The sequence below is a fragment of the Pogoniulus pusillus genome, chromosome 34 (genome assembly GCF_015220805.1).
Source record: "Pogoniulus pusillus isolate bPogPus1 chromosome 34, bPogPus1.pri, whole genome shotgun sequence".
Taxonomy (NCBI): Eukaryota; Metazoa; Chordata; class Aves; order Piciformes; family Lybiidae; genus Pogoniulus; species Pogoniulus pusillus.
The window spans coordinates 12,745,351-12,765,887 of record NC_087297.1 but is presented as its reverse complement, the minus strand read 5'-3'; the positions used below and the strand labels follow the sequence as shown (position 1 = coordinate 12,765,887).

At 49.8% G+C, this 20,537-nt stretch overlaps 1 protein-coding gene across 2 annotated transcripts in view; it reads right to left on the bottom strand.

Annotated features, from left to right (window-relative positions):
- Positions 1 to 20,537, bottom strand: part of CLVS1 (clavesin 1) — a 62,830-nt gene that overhangs the window by 21,251 nt on the left and 21,042 nt on the right. For both annotated transcript variants that reach the window (XM_064170424.1, XM_064170422.1), the window contains one exon: positions 16,011 to 16,185. In XM_064170424.1, the coding sequence (XP_064026494.1) occupies positions 16,011 to 16,185 (175 nt within the window). The remainder of the gene's footprint in view (positions 1 to 16,010; positions 16,186 to 20,537) is intronic.

The window sequence follows — 20,537 nt, the reverse complement described above, 5'->3', positions numbered from 1 at the left end:
ATTCTGTGGTTTTATGGTTATCAGAGTCTCTGATTTTATGATTCTGTAGTTTTATGGTTATCAGAGTCTCTGATTTTATGATTCTGTGGTTTTATGGTTATGTGAGTCTCTGATTTTATGATTCTGTGGTTTTATGACTCTCTGATTTTATGATTCTGTGGTTTTATGGTTATCAGAGTCTCTGATTTTATGATTCTGTGGTTTTATGATTCTATGGCTTTAAGATTCTCTGATTTTATGCCTCTCTGATGCCATGATTTTACAACTCTCTGACACCTCCCAGGGCAGTAGCATGTATCTGCTATTTAGAAACAACCTGACGTGGAAAAGGGAAGGAATTGAGGCCACCAGACAGGCCTAGGGGTGCCAAAGTCACTACTGCCCCTCACCACAGAGCACATCCCTTGACTGCACACAGCCCCAGGTAGTCAGCCCACTCAGTGCAGCGTGGAGGTGCCACGATTGCATCCTTCACACCCTTCTCATTTAGCTCCCTGCTAAGCTGATCACCTTAGACACCATCTATGCCTTCTCCTGCAGCAGAGCTGAGCTGGACCTTGCACCTCCTGACTCGCTCACCCATTGGAAATGCTTTGCTTGGCCCTTCCAGCATCTGAAGTTCTTTAGCCCTGTCCTATGCAGGCATGGGCAGACCTCTGGCTGAGAGGAGTGCTGAGAGCTTTCACTCTGCATCATTCTTCTCTGAATTAGCAGGCATAGTTTGCTCTGTGTCAGCTCAGTCACCTTCATGCCAGAATAATGGGGACTTTAATTGCATGATGTTAGAGCTCTCACTCTGCTGTAGCCATGTTCTGGCAGGCTCATCATCAATTCAGCAGTCGATTGAGGAAACCTTGGATAATGAGAGTTTATTAACCCAGGTTAATGAGCCTCAGGCAAAAAATGAGGGATTTTGCCCAGCTGAAGAGGAGCACTGAAGGCAAACCTGGCTAGAGGAGCACAGTTCAGTCCTCTTGAGATCTGCCCAGGAAACCACAGAGTGTTTGGCACCAATACCAGTGCCTGGCTGCTGAGAGCACAGCTGCTGTGCTCTCAGGAGAGGCAGCTTCTAATCATGTCCTGCAGGTCTCAAAGGAAAGGTAAGAGATGGTGAGGTGAGACCTCATCTTGAGTACTGCCTTCAGTTTTGGGCTCCCCAGTTAAGGAGGGACAGGGATCTGCAGGAGAGGGTCCACGGGAGGACTATGAGGATGATGAGGGGACTGGAGCACTGCCTGATGAGGAGAGGCTGAGGGACATGGGGCTGTGCAGTCTGGAGAAGACTGAGAAGGGATCTAATCAATGTCTATAGCTATCTGAGGGCTGGGAGTCAGGAGAGGGGGGACAGGCTCTTCTCACTGGGGGTAAGATGAAGAGCAATGGATGGAAGCTGCAGCACAGCAGGTTCCAGCTCAACACAAGGGGCAACTTCTTGCCTGTCAGGGTCCCAGAGCCCTGGCACAGGCTGCCCAGAGAGGTTGTGGAGTCTCCTTCTGTGGAGCCTTTCCAGGCCTGTCTGAATGTGTTCCTGTGTGTCCTGAGCTGGATTGTGTGGTCTTGCTGTGGCAGGGGGGTTGGAGTGGATGATCTCCTTGGATCCCTTCCAAGCCCTGACATCCTGTGAGCCTGTGATTTTGAAGTTGGCTTTTTCACTGTAAGAGGCTGAGTGGCAGGAGCCTGCAGCAGAGAGGCAGGCACAGAGTTATCCACAGAAGTTGCCTGGGACCTGACACTGCTTTCAGCTCCAATTAGCTAACTTGAGATCAGAACCCTGAGAATGGCTATAGAAGAGCTGCCATCTACACACACACACACAGACTGGACCAGAAAGGATGAGTCAGTAAAAATCATCCTTCTGCAGGCACTAGAAGGACTCTCCCAGCAGTGGCCAAGGCCAGCTGGTGCTAAGCACTCTCACCAGACCAAGCTGTAGAGAGTGAGAAGCAGAGACCTGACTGCTCATATGGATGCTATCTGCTGCCAGTGCTGTTTGGATGTAGTGATAAGATCCTTTCAGCTCCATAGGCAAACTGAGGGAGTGAAGAAGTGAGGCCAACCACCTCTGTTGTTAAAAACCACTATTCCCATCTTTAGCCCTCTCAGTCAGATGTGGATGTGCTCCTTGTGTGCTGTTATCAGTTATTCACCTCAGCTGAATGCTTGACTGCACTTGCAGGCCTCTTGGCAGGTGGTCCTGGTGGCCATGGTGGCATGGATGAAGGCAGGTTCCTTTGCTGAAGGACATGGGGTGGTATAGCAGACCTCTTTGTGTGGTTCCCATCCCAAACCACGATCACAGCAAGAATCCTGAGTGATACCACATAGCTATCTCCACACAGCCTCTAAAGCTTTCTCTGGTCCAGCAGGCTTGAAGGTCTTTTGTCCCTTGTCTGAGTGCATCACAGTCCACAGCTGTTAGCACTCCAAGAATCTCATTCCTGCTCATCTCAAATTCCACACCTCTAGCTGAGATCAGAACTTCTCAGCACTCACCAGTGCATACTGGACCTCTCTAACCTCAAAAGCCACCCAGAAGCCCACCCAGCTTGGAATCTCTCCAGTTCCCCCAACCTCCAGCCCCAAACCTCCTGCTCCCCAGACACTCCATCTTCCCTGCTCTTCCAGGTTCTTGTCTGTCACCTCTCAGTGCTCTGTGGTCAGGATCTCCAAGCTCTGATCTCCCAGCAGTGGTTGCTGCTCAGCTCCACACCTCTTGACCCATTGCCTTGCTGGAACCACTGCCAGCATCATCTCCACCCACTGCCATAGGTGGCTGAGCCACCTTCCTCCACCACATCACCTCCTCTTTCCCTGCCCTCACCAGAGGGAACAATCCAACTCACAGAGATTTCTAAATCCCAGAAATGTCCTTTAAAGAGATGCAAAGACCCCCAAAAAAACAGCTCCATGTCAGGAAAAGCAGAGACATTTAGATCATGATCCCCTAACTTTCCATCCACAGCTAGCTCTGGAATCACTCTGTTCAGGATTTGGAACATAAAGCTGGAGAGAGTACCCATACCTCCCCCCCCCCACCTCTTTATATTTTATGTCTATTTGGCAAAGAGATTTAAAGCCCAGAGAGAACATTTCTACCTTTATCTCCCTTCTCTTTAGCCCTGCACTTGAAAGGGAGGTGGGGGAGGTGAGCAAGGACTAGGATCCAAAGAACTGGAGGTGACTTGATCTCCTTTGTAAATAATTGCAGTAGCATTGAGTGAGTGCCCTGCAGCCCAGCTGCCTGCTGACAGGCTGCTGCCTCAGCAGAAAAACCACTCTGGTCCTGCAGCAGCCTTTCAAATCCTCACAGGCTGAACGCAGGCCAGAGCACAAAACAAATTCCCTGCCCATCCTGGGTGACACACAGGCAATTCCCACCGAATTCAAATGCCTTTCTCCTCCTGTCCACTCACAGCAGGGCTGGTGCCTCGGTGGTGCTCATCAGCCCTTCCTTTCTCGGGGAGGACTGAAGGTTTGTTTGCTTCATACTCAACAGAAGCATTTTTCCTTTCCCCATTGAGATTTCTCATTGTAATCAAAAGGCAGGAGGTTATTTCATTAATCATTTTATTAGCCTTGTTTTCACCGTTGGAAAAGGACACTCTGAACTCTCCACTCTAGCCATTCTCTCCACTCTCTCCTTTCCTTCCATTCTCTCCACTCTTGCCATTCTCTCCACTCTCTCCTTTCCTTCCATTCTCTCCACTCTCTCCTTCCATTCTCTCCACTCTCTCCTTTCCTTCCATTCTCTCCACTCTAGCCATTCTCTCCACTCTCTCCTTTCCTTCCATTCTCTCCACTCTAGCCATTCTCTCCACTCTCTCCTTTCTTTCCATTCTCTCCACTCTCTCTTTTCCTTCCATTCTCTCCACTCTTGCCATTCTCTCCACTCTCTCTTTTCCTTCCATTCTCTCCACTCTTGCCATTCTCTCCACTCTCTCCTTTCCTTCCATTCTCTCCACTCTTGCCATTCTCTCCACTTTCTCTACTCCCCACTCTCTCCACACTCTCCACTCTGTCCACTCTCCTCATTGTCTCCATTCTCTCCATTCTCTTCACTCTCTCTGCTCTCTCCATTCGTTCCATTCTCTCCACTTTCTCCATGCTCTTCACTCTCTTCACTCTCCACTCTCTGTTTTCTCCATTCTCTCCATTCTCTGCATTCTCTCCACAGTCTCCACTCTCTCCATTCTTTCCACTCTCCCCATTCTCTCCACTCTCTCTACTGTCTCCATTCTCTCTGCTCTCTATTATCTCCACTCTCTCCACTCTCCCCACTCTTTCCACTCTCTCTACTCTCCCCATTCTCTCCACTTTCTCTGTTTTCTCCATTCTCTCCATTCTCTGCATTCTCTCCACATCTCCACTCTCTCCATTCTTTCCACTCTCTCCACTCTCCCCATTGTCTCCACTCCCTCCACTCTCCCCATTCTCTCCCCTCTCTCCCCTCTCTCCATTCTCCAATTACAGAATCACAAAATCATTCTGATTGGAAGAGACCTTTAAGATCATCAAGGCCAATTGTTAATTTATAGTGCACTAACTCCTACAAGGCAAACATGGATCAATACTTCTTATTAATCCATTTGTTCTAGTCAAAGAGCTGGCTGAGGAGGCACAAGGACAACCTGGATAACAAAAGCCTGTCAGATGCCTCACTTAGACCTTTTCCTGTCCAAACCCCCTTGTCCAGTCAAGGAAAAGATGTCTTTCCTTACAAAATGGACATCTTAATTTGTCTCCCAACCACAGTTGTTAGGATTGCTCAAGACCTCATCCAACCTGGCCTTGAACACCTGCAGGGAAAGGGCATCCACAGCCTCCCTGGGCAACCTGTTGCAGAATCTCTTCACCCTCACTGGGAAGAATTCCTTCCTAATCTCCAGTCTAAATCTGCCCTTCTCAAGCTTCAATCCACTGCCTCTCATCCTGCCACTACAAGTCCTTGTATAAAGAAGCATTTGAAGGAGCAGGGATTTTTCAGTCTGGAGAAGAGGAGGCTGAGGGCAGACCTCATTGCTCTCTACAGCTCCCTGACAGGAGGTTGCAGTGAGGTGGGGGTTGGGCTCTGCTCCCTAGTATCAGGTGATAGAAGAAGAGGCACTGGCCTAAAGTTGTGCCAGGAGAGGGTTAGGTTGAAGATGAGGAACATTTTCTTTGCTGCAGGTGTTGTCAGGGATTGGAAGAGGCTGCCCCAAGGGAGGTAGTGGAATCCCCACCCCTGGAGGTGTCCAAGAAACTTGTGGACGAAGCACTTTGGGACAACTCATGGCCAAGATGGTGTTGGGTTGATGGTTGGACCTGATGACCTGAGAAGTCTTGTCCAAGCAAAACAATGTCATGATTCTAACCAGTGGGGCTGTGTGGCTGCTGCATGCTTTGGATGCTCCCAGCTCTGCTGTGGTCACGCTTAGCTGAGCACAGGCAGACACACAGTCAGCTCCCCACCAAAATTTCAGCACTAACTGCATTTTTACGAGCCTCTTGTTTGCTTGAATGTGCTCAGTTTTATCCTTCAGGCAAATATTTCTGCCTCCTGTGAACCTCTTGTGTAAATCAGCAGAAGCACTTGGCAAGCCCCATCAAAACTGCAGCTTTTACATATCAGTGGAGCGGAAAATAAATGGGAATAATTACTGATGCCTCCAAGTGGAGATTTGCTTCAGAGTGAAGCATCTAGCTCAGAGAAGATGAGCTGTAAATATCTAATGATTTCCTCACAGCTTACCCACCATTGGCTCAGACAATTGAATTTCATTCAGGGATGTGGGGCTTTTTACCCCCCCTCTTTTATGGGAGCTCAGAGAGGGATGGGAGTTGGTTGGCTGGAGGCAAGCAGCAACAGAACAATGGGACACAGTCTCAAGCTGTGCCAGGGCAGGTCTAGGCTGGATGTTAGGAGGAAGTTGTTGTCAGAGAGAGTGATTGGCATTGGAATGGGCTGCCCAGGGAGGTGGTGGAGTCGCTGTGGCAGGAGGTGTTGAAGCCAAGCCTGGCTGGGGCACTTAGTGCCATGGTCTGGTTGGTTGGGCAGGGCTGGGTGCTAGGTTGGACTGGGTGATCTCATAGGTCTCTTCACAGTGTTCCTATGTGCCCTGAGCTAGATTGTGTGGTCCTGCTGTGGCATGGGGGTTGGACTGGATGATCTCTTTGGGTCCCTTCCCACCCCTGACATCTGTGAGCCTGTAATCTGTGGGATCTAGATTTTAAATGTGCCATCAGCACCTGGAATCCGGTGGGATTCACATCCTGCTTGGAATTGCTATGGTTTCACAGCAGGTTGGGAAGCACCTCTGCAAACCATCCAGTCCAAGCCCTCTGCTAAAGCAGAGGCACCCACAGCAGCTTGCCCAGGATCACAATGCCCAGGTGGGGTTGGGATGATTCTGTGGTTCTTTTTTTTCCCTCTACACACACAGTGCTGAGCAGTCCTGAGAGTCAGGCACCAAATAAACACATCTAAGAGCAACATTCCCTCTTTTGGTTAGTTCAACCAACATTCCTCAGCTGCTTTGCCTCCAATATCTTTGCAAAACAGACAACTTCCCAAATGGTGTCAGCAGTCAAAGTAAAATGCCTCAAACGTTTGACTGGGGCTGATCACAGATGGCAGGGATTTGCCAGCGAGGTTATTTATGTGTTCTCAGGCAATGCTGTTCAGGCACAAGTTAGCTCTGGGAGGGGGACAAATCCAAGTTATTTTCCTTGTCTTTTAAGCCAGCTCAAGTGGAATTTATTTGCTTGCCTTCTTCAGTAACCCAGGCTTGGGGTCATGGTTTAATGGCCACGGTGGTGTTGGGCTGCTGGTTGGACTGCAAGATCCCAGCCAAAGGGTTCTCTTTAAATGCTGTCATTCCAGTTTTGGAAGGGAGAGGCTCTGTGAGAGGGTGGTGGTGGGGATGCTTCATTAAAATACCATGGCTGGCACCTCTCAGAGGCACAGGAAAAGAATATTCACTAAGTAACACATTATACATTCTAATTGAGATCCAATTCTCCCCGGGAGCAGGGAAGGGAACGTGTCACGTGAAGGGCTGTGAGTTTCAGAGAGTGGACCAGGAGTTGAGAGGGTATAATGATATCATTAAGGAATGCCCTTGCAAAGCAAGCACAACTATCCTGTGCTGTTCCTTGAAAACCACAGGAACTCTTTATTGTTCTGTCAGCAGCAGTTCAAAGAGCTGTGTGACCCCATTAACATTCGCTCAGGCATGGATAACGAATTGGAGGAGGGGTAGGGGGGGGGAGATTTCTGGCATGGTTAATTAGAGCTGGGGTGTTGGAGTCTCTGGGCTCAGCACCACAAAAAGCACACCTTGCATGCCTGCTGCACCTCACAGCTCTCCTGGTCTCTGCATGTTCAGAGGAGGGAGGGCTAGGAAAGGCAGCACAGAGCAGGGAGAGGAGGGGGAAAAGCTAAAGGATGGCTGCAAGGTTTGAAAGGCTGAGAGAGGCCTGGGGCTGCTGAGCCTGGAGGAGAGCAGCTCCAGAGGGCATCTTCTCAATGCTCAGCAAGAATTAAAGGGTGGAGGGCTAGAGGATGGGATCAGACTCTTTTAGAATCATAGAATCAGTCAGAGAAGGGACCCTTGGATCATCTTGGAAGGGACCACAAGGAGCAGCCAGTTCCAACCCCCCTGCCATGCCCAGGGACACCCTACCCTAGAGCAGGCTGGCCACAGCCTCAGCCAGCCTGGCCTCAAACACCTCCAGCCATGGGGCCTCAACCACCTCCCTGGGCAACCCATGCCAGCCTCTCACCACTCCCTTTTGCCAAGTAACAAGTGATAGGACAAGAGAAAACAGCCTCAAGTTGCACCAGGGGAGGTGTGGGTTGGACATGAGGAAATTTCTTTCCCAAGAAGGTTGTCAAGCCCTGGCCCAGGCTGCCCAGGGAGGTGGTGGAGTCCCCATCCCTGAAGGGGTTTCAAAGCTGTATGGATGTGGTGTTGAGGGACATAGCTCAGTGCTGGCCTGGCACTGGACTTGCTCGACTTGGAAAGATCTTTCCAAGCAAAACCATTCCGTGCTTGTGTTTCTATGGCCCTCTGGGTGCCCTTTCACACGGGCATCCCCACCAAGCCAGCAGAAAGCAGCTCTGCAGGCACCGAGCACGCATCCTGCTGAGCTCTCTTCTACCAACCCAACACTGCTCCTCAGTTCTCTTGGCAAAGAGAACAAGACTGGTGTGACTCTGCCAGCCCAGGCAAGCCTGACCTCCAGCTCCAGCTTCTCGGATGTCCTCCCTCTCACCCTCTGTGACTCTTAAACACGGATCAAGCATTTTGCTCCTCACACCTTCCTGCTTCTGCCTTCTCAGAAAGGAGAGGGCTTCCTGCCTGCTGCCAGGAGGATGTTTGTGCGAGCCCTGCTTTCCCTGAGCTGCATTTCCCTTTGCCTGGTGAGTGGAGCTGCTCAGCCTCCCCTGCGGCGGAAGGGACTTGCGCTGCCTTTCGCCTGCTCTCCGAGCCGGCTCCGCTGCCAGCCGCGGGAAGCTGCGGGAGTGCGCTCGGAGCGTGCGCTCAGGTGGGCTGAGTGTGTGTCTAACAGAGAGGGATGCAAAGCTCCTCCTGAAAGGCTGCTGGGGAGGTCTGAATGGCAGAGCAGTCACTCGGCTGCCGGGGGAGTTTGCACCGCGATGCTTTTCTCCTCGAAAATGCCTGTTTGTCCAAATCAAAGCTCGGCAGAGGGCGAGGGGGAGAGAGGAGGGGAGGGGGGAGCAGGATGATTTGTTCTTCTGATATTTTCATCTTTCCTTGGAAGGTTGTGATATCTGAGACGTTTCTGGTCGGCGTTTTTGCATCAAGGCAGCCCTGCTGTTCAGGAATGCTTGTTGCCAGTGTTAAGCTCCAGGCAGCTGCAGCTGAGAGGAACCAACCAGAGAGGATCACAGAATCTCAGCTTGGAAAAGCCCTCAAAGGTGATCAAGTCCAACCTTCTGCCCAGCACCTCCACCACCAACGTCCCAAAATGCCATTTCTTGAACAGCTTCAGGGATGGGGACTCCACCACCTCCCTGGGCAGCCTGGGCCAGGGCTTGACAACCTTCTTGGGAAAGAAATTGTTCCTCATGTCCAACCTACATGGTGCAACTTGAGGCTGTTTCTCTTGTCCTATCACTTGTTACTTGGCAAAAGGGAGTGGTGAGAGGCTGGAATGGGTTGCCCAGGGAGGTGGTTGAGGCCCCATGGCTGGAGGTGTTTCAGGCCAGGCTGGCTGAGGCTGTGGGCAACTTGCTCTAGGGTAGGGTGTCCCTGTCCCATGGCAGGGGGGTTGGAACTGGCTGCTCCTTGTGGTCCCTTCCAGCCCTGACTGATTCTATGATTCTAAAAGGGTCTGGTCCCATCCTCTTGCCTCTAACCCTTTAATTCTTGCTGAGCATTGAGAAGATGCCCTCTGGAGCTGCTCTCCTCCAGGCTCAACAGCCCCAGGCCTCTCTCAGCCTTTCAAACCTTGCAGCCATCCTTTAGCTTTTCCCCCTCCTCTCCCTGCTCTGTGCTGCCTTTCCTAGCCCTCCCTCCTCTGAACATGCAGAGACAGGAGAGCTGTGAGGTGCAGCAGGCATGCAAGGTGTGCTTTTTGTGGTGCTGAGCCCAGAGACTCCAACACCCCAGAGACTCCAACACCCCAGCTCTAATTAACCATGCCAGAAATCTTTCCCCCCTGCATTTGTTATCCTGACCAATCTTGCAGCAAAGAAACTCTTCCTAACCCCCAACCTAAACCTCCTCTGGTGCAGCTTGAGGCCCTTTCCTCTTGTCCTGTTGTTAGTTACATGGGAGAGGAGGCCAGCACCTGCCTCACTCCCACCTCCTTTAAGGTAGCTGTGGAAGCAATAAGGTCTCCTTTCAGTCTCCTCTCCTTCAGGCTAGATGATCCCAGCTCCCTCCCTGCTCCCCAAACCCCTCACCACTGAGCATGGCTGGGGTAGCTCCAGCTGCCTTTCCCTGGCTACCAGTAAGGAGAAGCTGCTCTGAGTTCTGAGCAGACTTGCTGCAATAAACTTTTCCATTGCCTTGCAGGGCTGCAAGAGAATTTTCTTCCTGTCCAATTCTTATCAGCAACTCAATGAGACCTTTACTAAAACACAGTAACTGGCATTAAAAGAAGACTTTCCACTTAACACATCCAGCTCCTTGGGCTGTCCACAGTGCAGTTTATCTTTTGCTCACAGCCAAAAGCCCCCAAAGCCCCCAGCTGGCAAACATGGCTGGGCTGAGTGATTCGACTAAGCAGTTCATTCCAATTTTCAAGTGACAAATGTGAGTCTCCAGCCTCCTGTGCTTTTCTTTTTCCTCACTGCAGTCAACTCCCTGGAGATGGTAGGCACACAATGAGCTCAGGGCTTCTTTTGCAGCCAGCAGAGTCTGGTTATCTACCTTTGTTTTATACACAATGAGTGGATCCCTTTCCTTGTTTACTAATATTTCAAAGGCATCCTCACCCATGGCTCCAAGAGCTCCACGTGCTCTGCACAGCCCAACAGCTGCTGGACACAGATAGCCTGAGTGTTCCTGGGCTGAATCAGACTGACCTGCTTTCAGTGGCTGCTAAGGGCTCCTCAGTAGCAGTGACTTCATGTCCCAGCAGATCACAGAACCACAGAAACACTGCAGTTGAAAAGCCCCTCAGGATCACCCAAGTCCAACCCACATTCCTACTCTACCAGGTGCAGCCTAAACCTTATCCTCGAGCACCACATCCAAATGCCTTTTAAACACATCCAGGGTTGGTGACTCCACCACCTCCCTTGGGCAGCTCATTCCAGTGCCTGACTACTCTTGCTGGGAAAAAACCTGCCTAACGTCCAGCCTAAATCTGCCCAGTGGCAGCTTGAGGCCATTCCCTCTTCAGCACTACTTACCTGTGAGAACAGCCCAGCACCAACTTCTCCACAACCTCCTTTCAGGCAGCTGTAGACAGCCATGAGGTCTCCCCTCAGCCTCCTCTGTTTAAACACTTCCAGCTCCCTCCACCTGTTCCCATAGCAAAGCTGCTCCAGCCCTTGGATCATCCTTGTGCCACCTCTGGACTCACTCCAACAACTCTGTGCCCTTGTGATGGGAGCACCAGAACTGAATGCAGTGTTCAAGGTGGGGTCTTTGGAGAGCAGAGCAAAGGGGCAGCATCACCTCTCTTGACCTGCTGTGTGCAGCTTTTCCTTCAAGCTCTGCATTCCAGTCTGTGTTTGGAGCACATTTCCTCTTTTAGCTCTTCCACCACATGGAAAACTATCTGATTGTGGAAGCTAATGCCAAGAGACAAGTCAGCTCCTGCTGACATTTAATTGACACCAAGTTTCTCAGTCCCACACAAATACAGCAGGAGGGAATACAAAGAAAATTTAGATAATACAAATTTAACTTCTTTAAATCTATTGCTGCTATTAAAGCCCAAACTGCTTCATAGCATTCTAAGCTAATCTCATATCTCATCCCAGATTTTAAAGTGGGATAATCTCTAACAATGCCCAAACAAAGCTGTCAGCTTGTCTCTTCTGCCAGGCAACCAGCACCAGAAGAAGGGGACACAGCCTGAAGCTGTGCCAGGGCAGGTCTAGGCTGGATGTTGTTAGGAAGTTGTTGTCAGAGAGAGTGATTGGAATTGGAATGGGCTGCCCAGGGAGGTGGTGGAGTCACTGTGCCTGGAGGTGTTGAAGCCAAGCCTGGCTGGGGCACTTAGTGCCATGGTCTGGTTGGTTGGGCAGGGCTGGGTGCTAGGTTGAGCTGGCTGAGCTTGGAGCTCTCTTCCAACCTGCTTGATTCTGTGATTCTATGAAGTCTGGGATAAAGTTAATGCTGAGTGTAGGATTGCTTTGGGCAATGTTTGGTACACTAAATCCTGTGCCACAGCTTCAGCAGATCCATTATCCTGCCTCTCTCTTAGCCTTGAATCTGGATCCACCAATGTGGATTACTCTAGGGGATCCTGCTTTGGCAGGGGGGTTGGACTGGTTGATCTCCCTGGAGATGCTCAAGCCAAGCCTGGCTGGGGCACTTAGTGCCATGGTCTGGTTGGTTGGCCAGGGCTGGGTGCTAGGTTGGGCTGGCTGAGCTTGGAGCTCTCTTCCAACCTGCTTGGTTCTATGATTCTGTGATTCTATGATTATTTGACTTGATCTCTGTGCTGGAGCTGTTCTGGAGAGGTGCAGCTTTGCAAGAGAGGCTCAGCCAAGTTCCCCTTGTTTGAAACCTCTTTTTGTTCAGAGGAATTTCATCAATACCACTATCTGATTACAGTGTCCTTAAGTCAGGCATCATTGATTTCCTTTCATCTCCTTCTCCTCCCAGCTTCCAATTTTCCCTGGCTGATGAGCACCTGAAGGTAATTTAACAAAAGAGAAGAACTTTAACGTTCTATTGGTCAGAACTTTCACCCTGGGGACAACTCTCCCTCTGCTGGGCTTGGTTGTTCCCTGTTACTGCTCTTTGCTCAGGCAGCTGTGGAGAACAATGAGGTCTCCCCCCAGCCGCCTTCTCTCCAGAGATAGTTCCAGTGAAGGAGGTTGTGTGATGCAATATGCACAGAAATAGAAACAGAACAAAGAGGAACAGTCAGCAGAATGTGCTTTCAGCCACAGAAGCACAGAATGTCAGGGCTTGGAAGGGACCTGGAATGATCACCCAGCCCAACCCCCCTGGGGTTGAGCAGGATCACCCAGAACACATCCAGGTGTGTTTTGACTGTCTCCAGAGCAGGAGACTCCACTGCCTCTCTGGGCAGCCTGCTCCAAGCCACCAGCACCCTCACAGTGGAAAAGGTTTCCCTTCTGGAGGTTCCAGTGGCACCTCCTCTGCTCCAGCTTGCACCCATTGTCCCTTGTCCTGCCCTTGGCCATCTCTGAGCAGAGCCTGGCTCCACCCTCCTGGCACTGCCCTGCACATCTTCAGCACCAGGAATGAGGGCAGCCCTCAGGCTCCAAGCTCCCAGCCCCAGCTCCCTCAGCCTGCCCTCACAGGGAGGTGTTTCACTCCCTTCAGCAGCTTTGTGGCTCTGTGCTGGACTCTCTCAAGCAATTCCCTGAGGGCTTTCTTGAACTGAGAGGCCCAGAGCTGGACACAATATTCCAGATGTGGCCTCACCATGACCTCAGCTTCAGCCACTCAGTGATGTAACTCAAACCTCACCTCCCTGAGCATGCACACACTTGACAGCATTTGGAACTGAGCATCCTATATGATAGCAACTTATCTCTGCAGCCAGGTCTATCTGATCTGACTAGTGTTGGTCTTGCAGCACAGGAGGAATTAACATTCCTGCCTGTGCAGTGTTTGTTCTCCTCCCCTGCTGACAATGCTCTGCAGCAGCAAGCTGAGAAGGAGAAGAAATAACCACAAACTGAGTAAAATACAACCCAAACCCACAGCCTGCCAATACATCCCTTGGCTTAAAGCAACTTGAAAGGAAGAAAATGCCCAAATCACAAATGTAAATGACCAAATGCTTCAAAGCTGTGCTTTGGAAAGGGATGGCCTGAGATGCTGAATCAGAGGAAAGACTACAGAGCTGTGGGGAGAGGGTTCAGCTATGGCATTTCAATTGCTGCTGCAGACAGAGAAGCTAGAGTTCCCTGTCTCAGATAGCAACACATGAACATATGGCTTCAGTCCCCTCAGAAATTGAAAGAGAGAATCATTTTCCCTCCATCCACTTCACCAGACTTACACAGGACCAAACACAACCCCAGATCCCTCAGAAAGGAGGGCTGGGACAGCCATGTACTCTGCCTGGCTGAGGGTCAGTGTGTGCAGAGTGCCTCAGGTGGGAAAAAAATTAGGAGGAACTAAACCAATCTGAATTTCTTCCTGACTTCATCATCTCCTGAGAGCAGAACCTGAGGGCAGCACTTTCAGTGACCACCCTGCACAACGTGCCACTCATTTTCTGACTCCCTTTTTGTCTCTGTGTAGGTCTTTGCTGCATTTCAATCACAGTTTTACATTAGGGTAGCAGCAGCTCTCTTAAAATAACAACAGAACAAGGTCTTGATGAATTTGCTACAACAGCAAGGATGAGAGCCAAAAAAAACATACCCTAAAACCCCCCCCTCCAACGTCACTTGCTAAATATGTGCTTTGTAGGCATGAATGACTTCCTTCTAAACCTGCTAAATCAGAGTGCAACATTCACAACTCCTACAGCTCATCAAACCTGCCAGAGGCTGGGAAAGTCTAGGATAAGTTATCCCAGTTTGGACTTTCCCCAGACACAGCTACAGCTCTGCTCATTAGAAGGGTTAGGTGACAGGTTGGACTCAATGGTCTTGGAGGTCTGAGTCTGTAATCACAGAATTAAGCAGGTTGGAAAAGACCTCCAAGCTCATCAAGTCCAACCTAGCACCTAACCCTTCTGATTGACTAACCATGGCACTAAGTGCCTCATGCAGCCTCCTCTTGAACACCTCCAGGGATGGGGAATCACAGAATCACAGAACCTTAGCAGTTGGAAGGGACCTTCAGAGATCATCGAGTCCAACCCCCAGATGGGCTGAAGGCTGGGCTGGCCTTTACTGGAGAGGTGGACAGGCACAAGGACACCTTGTTGGAGTTTGATTTCCTTAAGAATGTCCTTTGGCTTTCTCTTTGTCCTGCCTGGAAGGTGGTTTTTTTTTCCTTTGAACCACAGATTGTTATTCCATGAAGGAAGGCAGATGAAGTGATAGCAGCAGCAGGAGAAGATAAGATGTTGTCCTAGGGACTAATTGCACAGCTTGACTTTCTAATGTGTTAGAGATGAACATTCCCTGCAAAGGAGAACAGAGGCTGAAAACTGCTGGCAGATTTCTCTACCTCACATCTGAATGATACCATAAAGTAGAGGTAATCACAATCTAATTGTAGACAATTTGTTAGTCAAAAAAGAATTAACTGAACAAATTGTTCTTCCTGGTCTATATATTAGAGTTAAAATACACACCCAGCAGGGAGGATTATTCCTGAGGTGGTTTATGGCTGCAGGGTATCTGAGAAGTACTAAAAATAAAGCAGAAAAAGAATGACTTCTAAAATCTCTCCTTTTAAATGTTTCAGCTACAGGAGACCTGGCCCTTAAGCAACTTAATCGAAGACTGAAGTCAGTTCTGCTTTGAGAATGAGGTTGGGCAAGGAGATGCAATCACTGTCCCTGGAGATGTTCAAGCAAAGCTTGGCTGGGGCACTTAGTGCCATGGTGTGGTTGGTTGGGCAGGGCTGGGTGCTAGGTTGGACTGGCTGAGCTTGGAGCTCTCTTCCAACCTGCTTGACTCAATGATTCTATGATTCTATTTTCAGAGAGGTCCTTTCAACCTAAATAGTCCTGGAGCGTTTAGGAGGAAGGCCTGGAACACAAACCCTATGAGGAGAGGCTGAGGGAGCTGGGGGGGTGCAGCCTGCAGCAGAGGAGGCTCAGGGCAGAGCTCATTGCTGTTTGCAGCTCCCTGAAGGGAGGCTGTAGCCAGGTGGGGTTGGGCTCTGCTGCCAGGCAGCCAGCAGCAGAAGAAGGGGACACAGCCTCAAGCTGTGCCAGGGCAGGGCCAGGCTGGATGAGACCTTGAGCAACCTGTTCTAGTGGGAGGTGTCCCTGCCTATGAGTCCCTTCCAACCTAAACCATCCTATGATTCCATGATTCCTCATTCCCCTCCAACTCCAACCCATCCCTGTGATTACCACATCCCTTTCCCATCTGCTGAGGGGCCTGATGCTCTCCCTCTGCAGACAGCTGTGCTTGCATCTGGAGTGCACACCGCAGGAGGCAGACACTGCTGGATTTTAATCCCTCTGAATTCCCTGATGGATTAAAGCCCCAATCTCCAACCACCCTGCTTAATGCTGCAGTAATTAAGACATGGAGTGGTCACATTGGCTTACAGCTGAAAAAGAAGCAAGGAAGTCAAAATGAAATGGCTGAAAATCAATCCAGGTTGAGAGCTGATGGGACACTAAAGCATCAGGGATTGTTTTCTCCCACCATTCTTCATCCTGACCAGTGCCTGCAAGGAAAGTCCTATGTGGAGGCATCCCTCATCACCTACCTGTAAGCCTTCAATGGCCAGTTTGAGGATAGATGGTGTAAGCTTGGAGGCTTGCTTGAAGGAGAAGTTGCTCCAGTCTATGATTAGGATGAAGCCATTTATCTGAAGCTCCTGATCTTCGATGAGCACCTCCAAGGAGAGCAGGATGGCCCGAAGGATATCTATGAAGGAGTTCCTTAGGGAGAGAAAGAAACAAAACACAAAATCATCAAGGTCTGCAGCTCCTTCCAGCCCTCAAGATGCTCAGCTCTGCTGTGGAGGGGACAGGGACTCCATTCTGGTGGAACTCCTCAGAAAAGAGTTGTTTCAGAGGTGTCACTAAAGCTCTCCTGCTCCAGAACTCACATTCCCTTGCTTCATGTGCTAAGTCCTGCTCGCTGGTGGATGAGATAAACCCTGGCTTAAATCTTTGTGATTCCTCTGGCACTGCTTACAATAGATTGCAGCTAAGCTACTTGGGGGGGGAGAATTTCTGTGTGGTGAAATGAGATGGACTCAGCCTAGCAGTTTAAATCCCTGCTCCTTCGCATCTTCTTTACCAGGTTCCTTTCTCCTTTCCTTTCCTTTTTATTTCCTTTTCCTTTCCTTTTTCATTCCTTTTTCCTTTCCATTTTCCTTTTTCCCTTCCTTTTTCTTTTCCTTTTTCCTTTCCTTTTTCTTTTAATTTTTCCTTTCACCTTTCTTTTTTCTTTCCTTTTTCCTTTCCTTTTTATTTTCCTTTTTCCTTTCCTTTTTCTTTTCCCTTTTCCTTTCCTTTTTCCTTTCTCCTTTCCTTTCCTTTTTCCTTTCTCCTTTCCTTTTTCCTTTCCCTTTCCTTTTCCCCTTTCCCTTTCCTTTTCCCCTTTCCCTTTCCTTTCCTTTCCTTTCCTTTCCTTTCCTTTCCTTTCCTTTCCTTTCCTTTCCTTTCCTTTCCTTTCCTTTCCTTTCCTTTCCTTTCCTTTCCTTTCCTTTCCTTTCCTTTCCTTTCCTTTCCTTTCCTTTCCTTTCCTTTCCTTTCCTTTCCTTTCCTTTCCTTTCCTTTCCTTTCCTTTCCTTTCCTTTCCTTTCCTTTCCTTTCCTTTCCTTTCCTTTCCTTTCCTTTCCTTTCCTTTCCTTTCCTTTCCTTTCCTTTCCTTTCCTTTCCTTTCCTCTACAAAGAGGAAAAGCAGCAAAGGAAAGAAATCAGTGCAGGATTAATCTAACTGTTATGGTTCAAGCTTCCTGCTTGAGTGGAGGGAATGGTCCAGAGCTTTGCACAGCTGAGTGTTGCTGCTGCTTCATAGAATCATGGAGTGCTTTAGGTTGTAAGGGACATTAAAGCTCAGCCAGTTCCAAGCCCCCACCATAGGCAGGGACACCTCCCAGTAGAACAGGTTGCTTGGCTTCTCTGAACCAAATGCAACATAGAAAATAGTTGAATTCACTCAAAATAGGAACTCTTTATTAATCAGCAGGTACCACAGGCCGACTCCAAAACCCCCCTCTGCTCAGGGAGTGTAATTAGAAACCCTGGGGGCCCTGAAGGAGACGGAGAAGAAAATGGTGCAAGTCTGCAGTGAGAAGCCTGAGCTGCTCTCTCCTTCCATCTCATGCAATTTACAGAACTGAGCTGCACACTCTGAGGGCTTGTTCCATCTTTACACCTGGATGAGCTGAATCAGGCCCCCTCCTCATCTGTCCTTCCCCTTAAGACGCTTGACAAACAGCAGATTCTTTCAGAGAGCAGCAAACAAGGAAAGCTCCAATGCTGATGAGACTCAGATCCTGGCACGGGGAAAGCTCCCACGGAGATTTCCCTTTAATCCTTTGCTGCTGTTTTCTTTAATTTAAAACAAGTCATCTAAGCCTACAAGAGAGTTGTTTCAAATTCTGCCTGAGAGAAAAAAAACAAAGCCCCCAAGATGTGCAGTCAAAACAAACCTCTGCTGTCAGGACCTCGACCCCTCGGTGGCAGCAGCACAGGACAGATTTCTGTTGGGAGAAAATGTTGGAAGTGTTTCTGAGTCTCTCCTCGCCCCTCTTTTCCTCTCCCCTCTTCTCTCCTGCTCTCTCCTGTCTCCTTTCCTCTCCTGTCACCTTTCCCCTCTTTTTCTCTACCCTCTCCTCTCTTCTCTCCTCTTCCTCTCCTCTTCCTCTCCTCTCCTCTCCTCTCCTCTCCTCTCCTCTCCTCTCCTCTCCTCTCCTCTCCTCTCCTCTCCTCTCCTCTCCTCTCCTCTCCTCTCCTCTCCTCTCCTCTCCTCTCCTCTCCTCTCCTCTCCTCTCCTCTCCTCTCCTCTCCTCTCCTCTCCTCTCCTCTCCTCTCCTCTCCTCTCCTCTCCTCTCCTCTCCTCTCCTCTCCTCTCTTCTCGCCTCTTCCTCTCCTCTCCTCTCCTCTCCTCTCCTCTCCTCTCCTCTCCTCTCCTCTCCTCTCCTCTCCTCTCCTCTCCTCTCCTCTCCTCTCCTCTCCTCTCCTCTCCTCTCCTCTCCTCTCCTCTCCTCTCCTCTCCTCTCCCAGCAGGCTCCAAGTGGAAATGGACATTCTCTGAGCAGTCCCTTTAAAAATGCTGCTTCTGAGCTGTGCCTCTGCTTCAGTTGGATGCACTCTAAAGCAACTTGCAGTGCAGAGACTTTAAAGACACTGAACTTTGTTGCTGCTAGGTACCAGCCCCCTCCTCCCTCGTTTGCAGTAAGAGGATCTTGACCTTCCCAAAGCATGTGGGGAGGCTGTGCTGAGCAGGCAGGCAGAAGGAGTCCTTTGCATAGTGGTGTGAGGTGAAGTGATGCCAACTGGATTGACAGCTGCTATTTATTTGCAGGCTAAACTGCACAGAATCCCAGCGTGGTGGGGCTGAGAAAGGACCTCTGAAGGTCACCCAGCCCCCCTGCTAAAGCAGGGCATCCACAGCAGCTTACCCAGGATTACAACAGCCGGGGGGGGGTTGGAAGCTCTGCAGAGAAGGAGACTCCACAACCCCTCTGGGCAGCCTGCTCCAGGGCTCCAACACCCTCACATCAACCAAGTTTCTCCTCCTGTTCAGGTGGAGCCTCCTGGGTTTCAGTTTGTGCCCATTGCTCCTTGGCCTGTCCCTGGGCACCGCTGAGAAGAGTCTGGCCCCATCCTTTTGTGCCCCAGACTTTGGCTCCTGCTGAGCATCAATCAGATTCCCCCTGGGGCTGCTTTTCTTCAGGCTCAACTGGCCCACGTCTCTCAGCCTTCCCTCCTCACAGAGATGCTCCAAGCCCTTCAGCACCTTTGGAGCATCTGCTGGATTCTCTCCAGCAGTTCTGTGATCTGCTTACACCCTAAATCACAACAAAAGATTTCACCTGGCTGGGGATGAGATCTTCCCCTCAAACTCTGGCTGGGGAAGTTCAGTCTCTGTTTGGGTTTCTACATCAGTCCAGTCTCTGTTTGGGTTTCTACATCAGTCCAGTCTCTGTTTGGGTTTCTACATCAATTGCCAGGTTCGAGCAATCAGTCACCTGCACTTCCATATGCTTCCACTGGAAGTTATATGCCTGGGAGATGTGACACCATCTTCTTCAGCTGTAACTCACCTGGCCAGACCCCTCCTCACCTCCATCTGTTTGCCTTTTTAGTACATGGTGTAGGAAATAACTCAAAGTGAACACAAAGAAAGTTCTTCAGATGAGTACGAGGAGACCTGAAGCAGCAGACAAGTCCCCCAGGTGGGCTGTTTGCAAGCACACTGCTTTGGGAATGCTGGGTCTGGATAGAAGTCAAAGTGCCACTTGAGGCTGAAGCCCTCTGCTCCCTGGTCTTGAGGTTTTAAGACACAACATTCAGCTGTGGGACTGATTTGCATCCAAATAATTACCTATGCCTGAACAGGGAACCGCTTCCTATTAGTCCATCTCTTTTGTTCCTTTGCCCAATGTCCTCTTCCCTCCTCCAATCCCTCTCCCCACTAATTTAACCCTTTTAGACACACCAAAAGTGAAACAAATTACTATTACACCGAGGGAAAGGTGTAAGGATTCAGCGTGGAGCCTACTAATGAGTTACAGATGATTTGCACAAGGCCCAGAAAGACAAAAAGGAGAAGGGAGGGAGGGAGAGTGCCCTGACTGCCTTGGCTGAATGGAAAGGTGCCAGAGGAGAAGCTCTCCAAATACCCTTTGGAAACTGGGAAGTTAGGCCAGCAGAAGCCAGTGGTGAGGAACAAAAATGAAGATGGTTCAGCTGAGGGATTTGGTATTAGCCAAAGGCATAACATGAAAATAAATAAGAGGAAATTACTTAATTATAAGAGGTGTAAGCAGGCTGGGGGAGAAGCAAAAGGCTCAGTGGAGTACCAGGGTGCAATGGGAACAATTAAAGGGGATAAAGACATTGCATGGAAATTAAATGATCTCTTTGTATGCCACCAGTCATGATGGAGGGATACATGGATAATAAAGCTGAGGGGCTGCTGGAAAATAAGGGGTCAGAGAAGCCACACTGCGAGGAAGTGATGCATTTGGGGGCAGATAGCATCAGTGGAGGCTGTGACAGTGCTCCCTCTAAGCAGCTGAGCACAGACATGCCCTCAGAAAACATCTGATTGT